Source organism: Arvicola amphibius, chromosome 13 (assembly GCF_903992535.2).
Source record: "Arvicola amphibius chromosome 13, mArvAmp1.2, whole genome shotgun sequence".
Lineage (NCBI taxonomy): Eukaryota > Metazoa > Chordata > Mammalia > Rodentia > Cricetidae > Arvicola > Arvicola amphibius.
The window spans coordinates 71,879,836-71,887,992 of NC_052059.1; the positions used below are offsets into that span (position 1 = coordinate 71,879,836).

General features: G+C 48.3%; 1 protein-coding gene across 1 annotated transcript; it reads left to right on the forward strand.

Moving 5' to 3' along the window:
- The first annotated feature begins 731 nt into the window (after nucleotides 1-731).
- On the forward strand, nucleotides 732-7,281 carry Plau (plasminogen activator, urokinase). The gene is made up of 11 exons (XM_038310191.1): nucleotides 732-841; nucleotides 1,151-1,241; nucleotides 1,714-1,744; nucleotides 1,879-1,986; nucleotides 2,588-2,762; nucleotides 3,133-3,224; nucleotides 3,378-3,603; nucleotides 3,807-3,952; nucleotides 4,491-4,634; nucleotides 4,927-5,075; nucleotides 6,252-7,281. The coding sequence occupies exons 2-11, from the start codon at nucleotides 1,185-1,187 to the stop codon at nucleotides 6,426-6,428; spliced, it is 1,305 nt and encodes a 434-aa protein (XP_038166119.1). The 5' UTR covers nucleotides 732-841; nucleotides 1,151-1,184; the 3' UTR covers nucleotides 6,429-7,281.
- The last annotated feature ends 876 nt before the right edge of the window (nucleotides 7,282-8,157 follow it).

Genomic DNA, 8,157 nt, shown 5'->3' on the forward strand with positions numbered 1-8,157 from the left:
ATTATCAGAGCATGACCTTTATAACGTTTTCGTTTTGTTTTGTTTTGTTCTGATTTGGTTTAGAGACAGGGTTTCTCTGTTTAAGTGCTCTGGCTGTCCTGGAACTCTAGACCAGACTGGCCTGGAACTCACAGACTCGCCTGCCTCTGCCTCCCTAGTGTTTGAATTAAAGGCGTGCGCCATCGTAATTCCCAAAACCATCTTTCAAAGGCTGGTCTTCAACGAAGCAGAAATCTGAAAAAATCTGACCTTGCCTTCCCCCCTTCTGATGACAACTATTAAACGACCTTATTACAAAGCCTCTTTTGGCTCATTCACTGGTAGTGTTAGTGATATTTGGGGACTCAGCATTTGACACGTGGGAGCCTTTGTTGGCAGATGTTTTTTCCATTATAGGAACTGAGTCGTAAGCAGGCAAGGGTCAGAGATGGACAGGTGGAAGAACTGATTAAGCCACCAAGGAAGAGGATTGAGATCCGCGAGCCTGGAGCGTCCTCTCCACGCTGCAGCTGGGGCCGCGCTAGGTGAACGAATCCCGCAGTCCATACTGTGTTAGTTCGCTCCGCTGGGGATCTTGTGACCCGCTACAAAGTCAGGGAAACAAGCAAGGTACAAGTCGCCTTCCGGTAGATTGTTAGGAAAGGAAAACGAAATGGGAAAGAGTGCCGCCCTCCACCGAGCCTGGGCGGGGCCAGGGCTCGGGCTGGGTCAGGGCTCCGGCCGGCCCTAATAAAAGGGCCTGCGGCTCGGCACAGAGACTGAAGCGTTGGAGCGCGGTCAGTTGGTCGGTCGTCATTCCTGTCCTTGCCTGTCTGCCGGCGCCCTTCCGCTGCAGTCACTGGTGAGTGCTGTCGGTCTGACGCAGTCCTAGAGGGGTGAGGCAGCCAGCATAGCGCACGCCTCCCTTGCCCCTACCTTAGCCGCCGGACTGTGAGCGGGGTCACCACTCCAGACCTTTGCGTGCCTCTACAGTGTGGGTCCACGCTGCTGTGTTCAGAGCCCGCAGAGAGGAGAGACTAGCCAGGTCTGGGTTGCTTGGTCACTGCTGATTTGCCCCGCACGGGACCTGGAGCTTCTTCCTTTGAACTGTAGTAACACTGCCACCTTCAAGCTGCTCCGCTTCTTGCCCTGATTTCTCCTTCCTTTGCAGAACTGCTTACTGTCTAGAGCCTAGCCTCGCTACCATGAAAGTCTGGCTGGCATGCCTGCTCTTCTGCGCCTTGGTGGTGAACGACTCTGAAGTGAGTGGTTTTCTCAGAAAGGGGCTTGCAGTACCCCTAAGCAGCATCATGGGGAAGAGGGGCCACAATGGGAGTCCTTAGGCATCAATAGCAGGTCCAGACTTGGGGCGGGGGATAGACAACGTGTCAGCTGACAGGGAGGGCTTGAGGACCAAAAGGGTTTGCACTACCTGGAAAGAGAGGAAGAAGCCGGTGGGACTGCCTTAGCCCGAGGGCACCTGGTAAGTGTGAAGTTTGCTTGAGTCAGTTCTTGTCTGTGTGCTGGAACCCCAGGGCTTTCCTTAGGAGAGAGCTGGCCAGAAAAGCAGAAAGGAGAGAGACATACAGGGGTGGGGTGGGGAGAATAAGAGAGAATGAGAATGAATATCACTGCAGGGAAGAATAGATTTTGAGTTTGGGGCCTGTTTATCTTGAACATGGATTCCCTAGAGCATGTCACCTCTGCTGACCACCCCTCCTTCGTCTCTTGCAGGGTCGCCATGAGCCTGGAGCTTCTAATGAACGTGAGTATATATTTCCTTGCACAAAAGTTGGCTGCACAGACATCCCAGAGAACCGTAGGAGGCATGCCCTTCTTGTCCCTGCTGGGAGGCTGGCTCCCCTTCATCCTTGTTTACCCTGCTTTTGCACTTGCTAGCAAACTGTGGCTGTCAGAACGGAGGAATATGTGTGTCCTACAAGTACTTCTCCAGCATTCGCCGGTGCAGCTGCCCAAAGGGATTCCAAGGGGAGCACTGTGAGATAGGTATGGCAATTTGGACTCTTAGGTGGGAGGTTCAGAGATTTCAGAGCAGGAGAAGATGGGCAGGATGCAGAAGCAGAGGAAACCGGGCCTGGTGGTGGAGGTCTGTAAGTCCGACACTTAGGAGACAGAAGCAGGATAGCAAGTTCAGGCCCAGCCTGGGCTACAAGTTAAGACCGTGTCTCCCAAAGTGGGTGAGGTGTAGCTAGAGAGATGGCTCAGAGATTAAGAACACCGACTGCTCTCCCAGATGGCCTACAGTTTGATTTTGAGCACCCACATGTGGGTCACAACTGTTTGTAACTCCCATCCCAGGGATTCAACGCCCAATTCTGGCCTCTTTCAGTACCAGTCAAGTACCTGGTACACAGATGTAGGAAAAACACCCATACACATAAAGTAAACAAATAAGTAAATTTAAAAAAAACAGGCAGAAATGAAGAGTCAGGCCACACATACACAGTGTCTCATGAAGCAGCAACTATACAAATGTGAAGGAACCTCTTTCGAGTGTCACCTGCCGGGTCTAAAACATGCCAACTATGAAATGCCTGTCCAAACTCTCTCCTTTTTCTAATATTTTGTAATCCTCGAATATTTGTAGACACGTCAAAAACCTGCTATCATGGAAATGGTCAATCTTACCGGGGAAAAGCCAACACTGACACCAAAGGCCGACCCTGTCTGGCTTGGAACTCCCCTACTGTCCTTCAGAAAGTCTACCATGCCCACAGACCCGATGCTCTTAGCCTAGGCCTGGGGAAGCACAATTACTGCAGGTAGGTGGAGACTAATGTTGAGAACTCTTCCTATGGGGGCTGGAGAGATGGCTCAGGAGTTAAGAGCTCTGCCAGAGGACCTGGGCTCTTTTCCCAGCATCCACATGGCAGCTCACAACAGTCTGTAACTCCAGCTCCAGAGGATCTGATACCCTCTTCTGGCCTCGATGGGCGCCAGACATGCACAGACATAAATACAGGAAATACCCATATACATTAAACCTAAATAACCCCACCTGTGGCCTCTTAGAAACCAGCCCCTGGTATACTGGTACAAGAATCCAGATATCTGGTTGAGTGTTCCCTGGAAGGGAGGATGTAGAAAGGCATTTTGGGTTGGAATGACATTCCCTACTGTTCATGTTACCAGGAACCCTAACAACCAGAGGCGACCCTGGTGCTATGTGCAGATTGGTCTAAAGCAGTATGTCCAAGAATGCATGGTGCCTGACTGCTCTGCCAGTGAGTATCACTGACAGCTCGTGGTGATGGGGTGAAAAGAGATAACTCATATTGTCCCCTTCTTCCACTCCTGGAGGGATGAGATATGAACTGCCTCAGTGGGAGACTTCATCCTTTGCTTCTCCCCAAAACATATATCTCTTCCTTTTCTAGGCCATAGGCTCCCTTCTTCTCCAGATCAACAAGAGTTCCAATGTGGCCAGAAAGCTAATTTAAGGCCCCGCTTTAAGATTGTTGGGGGAGAATCCACTGTCATTGAGAACCAGCCCTGGTTTGCAGCCATCTACAGGAAGAACCGGGGAGGAAGCCCTCCCACCTTTATATGTGGTGGCAGCCTCATCAGTCCTTGCTGGGTCACCAGCGCCACACACTGCTTCATGTACGTACATCCCTCTGTCTCTTCTCTCTGGCCCTTCCTCCCCACCTCAGACAGGTCTTTCTCCTTCCCTATGGCAATCTCCCACCACGCCTCTTCATGCAGCTTGTGGCCTTAGGTACAAGTAACACTCTGAGGCCCCTGTGATGGAGAGGAGAAAGTAACAGGCTTCTTGAGATCAGGCTGACATGTCTCATTTCTCACAGCAATAACCCAAAGAAGGAAGAATATGTTGTCTACCTGGGCCAGACAAAGCGGAACGCCTATAATCCAGGAGAGATGAAGTTTGAGGTGGAGCAGCTCATCTTGCATGAGGGCTATAGTTCTGACAGCCTGGCCCACCACAACGATAATTGGTGAGCAGAAAAGTGGTTCCAGAAAAGATGATAGCCAACAAAAGAGGGTCTAACAAAAGTCCAAAGTAGTGGTGGAAATTGTTGGGGGAACTGGTGGGGAAGAGTTCAGAGGTGAAACTCCCTGAGAGACTGAGGGTGACATGCTCCTCTGGAGAGGCCTTGAGTTTCCCCAGCAGGTAGCGTCTTCTGAATGGAAAGAACCCTGCTGGCATATGGCTTAGGCTGGGGATGCCCTGTCTGTGCAGAGTAGGGTGGATGATTCTGTCTATACCAGAAGATACAATTTATAGAGCAAACCTTGGCTGGATTTCAGCTCAGCTCCCTTAGCAGAAAGCAACCTGCTCAGCTGTATATGATCGTTCTGGTTGCCTGATCATTCATCATCAGCTGAAATAAAGCATTTGGAACATGGCAGGGGAGGCTTCTGGATGACAAGATGCCAGCAGATGCCCTTGGATACTCTATGACTCTAGTGTCATGAGTGCTATAGCATTTGGAGGGGAGAGATAATGATGATCTGACCTTTCCCTTCCCCAGCTTTGCTGAAGATCCGCACCAGCATGGGTCATTGTGCACAGCCTTCCAGGTCCATTCAGACCATCTGCCTGCCCCCAAGCTTTGGTGATGCCAATTTTGGTTCAGACTGTGAGATCACTGGCTTTGGATACGAGAATGTCTGTAAGTGACAGTTGAAACTGGGGAAGTGTTATGGTCCAGAAGCAAATGTAGCAGAACACTGTGGAGACAGAGATGGGAACACTATGGAGGGGACAAATAGGTCCAGGAATAGAGTAGGAAGCAATGGGCAACCACGTCAAATGGGATGAACAATTATGGGTGGGGTAAAGGCTCAGATTGGAATTACAAAAAATAAGGAATTTCCATAGGTGGGATATATTTCTTATCTTCATCCTTGCAGAGTCTCATTTATAGACACATCTTAATGCAGACATCTATTTCTTCTCTCTAGCGGACTTTGCTAACCCAAAGAACCTGAAAATGGCGGTTGTGAAGCTCATTTCCCACAAACAGTGTATGCAGCCCCACTACTATGGCTCTGAAATCACTAATAAAATGCTCTGTGCTGCTGACCCACAGTGGAAAACAGATAGCTGCCACGTAAGACTCCCAAGCATCCCCTTTTATCACCCCCAAACTCCCCACAGCTTTTTGATTTGATCCAAGAGCTCTGTGAAGTTTCTTTCCAGCCAACACCCCAAGAATCAAGGACTTAGATCTTTGGGAGCTTATGCCAATACTTACAGGTTCAAACATTTGGCATGAACCTGTGTTACACATTTTAGACTAAAAGGGACTAAGACAGTTTTTTAAAAAAAACAGGTATAATGGAGCACACCTCACACCTATAACCTCACCATTCCTAGTGCTTTGGAAGCTGAGACCGGAGGATCATGAGTTCAGGGCTAGCCCAAGCTTCATTGTGAGAATTTAAGGCCTGTGCTACGTAGCAAGACCCTTTCTCAAATAAATTAAAGTGAAATTAAAAAGCCAAACCAAAACAACAATAACAACAACAACAAAAAGGGATGGGTGCCTAGCTCAGTGATACAACACTTGCCTAGTATTCTCTAAGCCCTGAGTTCAATCGTCCACTAAGGGAATGGAGCCTGTAAGAAAAGCCAGTAGTCTGGGGACACAGCTTAGCTGGTGGAGCGCTTACCTAACATGAGTGAAGCCTGGCTCCAATCCCCAGCCCCATGTGTAATGATGTATACCTGTAATATTGACCTTTGAGGGGATTAGAATCAAAAGTTTACCAGTTACTTCTTCAGCTACATCATGAGTTCAAAGCCAGCCTGGAATACACAGGATCACGAGACCCTGTCCCAGTCTCTAAAACAGAAACCACCACCAACAACAACAACAAAATGTAGATGCTATTCCATCATGTCTGGGTCTTTGGCTAAGAAAAAGTGAGATCAATATGATTCTCTAATTCATTGTTCAGGATATGTTCATTGTGAATTACAAAAGATCAGGTATTAGAGGGAGGAGAAACACCTTAAAAGAACAGGATGTGATCAATAAAGAGATGGGAGGGAAAGAGAAGCCTGTTTCGGTTGAAAGAACCAAAACGAGACTGCACATGCTGTGTTCGAAGGCAGAGAATGCAGAGTCTGGGAAAGTGGTTGAACAGTGGCAGACAGAAGCTCAGTAGAGGTTTACACTCCATAGAAAGTAGGGAGTTGCCAAGACCTCTCTCAGACCCGCCTGAAGAGTGGTGGCCCTTTCCTACCTTCTCCCAGAGCTCACTTCTTTTCTTTGGCTTCTCAGGGAGACTCTGGAGGACCTCTTGTCTGTGACATCAATGGCCGCCCAACTCTGACTGGGATTGTGAGCTGGGGCAAAGGATGTGCAATGAGAAACAAGCCGGGTGTCTACACGAGGGTCTCCTCCTTCCTGCACTGGATTCAAGCCACATTGGAAGAAGAGAACAGCCTAGCCTTCTGATGGCCCCATGCAGCTGAGAGAACAAACAGTTGGGCCACTCATTTCCATGGTTCCATCACCTCCGCAGCAGCGTCCTCTCTATCAAATGTAGGGCAGAAAATAGGACAGGCTCTGCGTTGTTTGCTTGTGCTGCCCACCAGGGTGAGTGCCAATAGCTTTACCCTCAGCACAGGCCTGGGTGCTGGCCACCCAGACCCCCTGGCCAGCACGGCAATTTGGTCTTGCCTGCAGGATGTACTGACCAAGAGTTTGTGTTTTTCTGGACTAAAGCCATCTGCAGTTATTAAAACCTCTCCTGTGCAAGTGTGGGGGAGGGAGAAGCTGTTTCCCCAGTGGGTCATTCTGAGGTCTGCTGTTGGGAAAGAATGATTTCCCAATTAGGAAGAGTAACAGCTGAAGTATTTTGAGGGGCTTGTCCAATATGAGAACAGTGGCTTGAAGTAGAGACACTAATGGCTTGAGGGACCGGCTCTAGCATGCCACAAAATGGATCAGGGAATATGTGTGGTGCATATGTTTGGTTCGCTGTGCACAGGCTGTGAGTGTGAGGCCCATGCAGAAGCGCTGTATTCCCGTGTTTCCCTACACTCTGGACCGTGATGTGAATGGATCATTCTCGGGCACGACCCGTGACCAGCACTAAGTGTCTGTTTCTCTTTTTATATAGACGTCCACTTCTTGGCCAGTTATCTTTTTTACTTATTAGCCTGGTTCATCCAACCTCACTGGGTGGGGTAAGGACCACTCCTATATCCTTAATATTTAATAATTATTATATTCTGCTATTTTTATTTATATCTATTTTTATAATTCTGAATGAAAGGTGATCAATAAAATGTGATTTTTCTGAAGATTCTGGTTTCTCCATGGTTCTTGTTTGAGTGGAAGTGGGGGCAGTAAAAGAAGGGATTAGTGAAGGCAATGTGCATCTTAGTTTCTAAGTGGACTCGCTTGGACTCTTTTGGATAAGACTGCTTGGATGAGGGAAAACTGTTGATTCAAAACAGGCAATCCAAGCCCTTCAGTCTGAGCACCCTTGAAAGTTTCTAGAGATTGATGTCAAATCAGGTCAGCTTGGACTGCATAGCCATTTCAAGGCCAGCTAGGCTACATAGCAGACATTGTCTAAAAGAAAAAAAAACCCTCAAAGAAAGAATAGAAAAAGCTGATTCATACAAAGCGGCAGTGTGGGTACTGAAGACGGCCAGCAGAGTGCTTGTGCTTGCTGTTCCTGCAGAGATGGAGTTTGGTTCCCTGTCTCCACCTCAGGTGACTGACAGCCACTTGCAATTCTTCTGGCCTCTGTATACAACACGCACCCCTAGACACATACACATGATCAAAAGTAAATCTTATAAAAAAAGATGCAACTGTCAGTTTTCCTGTACCCTAGCTGGGAGAGACTGAGGCAGGAAGATTGAGGGAGTCTGAAGACAACCTGGCTACAGAGTACATTTTCATCTTTAAAAAAAAAAAAGATAAGGCAGGAGGTGTGGCACACACCTTTAATTCCAGCACTTGGGAAGCAGAGGCAGGAGGATCTCTGTGAGTTCGACGCCAACCTGGCCTACAGCGTGAGGTCCCAGTATAGCAGGGCTACGCAGAGAAACCCTGTCTCAAAAAACCAAAAATAAAACAACAATAAAAAGAAAAACAGCCAACACCAAACCATTGTGAATCTGGTTTTCCAGAAAGAGCAAACATAATTTCCTATCGTGTATGGAGGCTG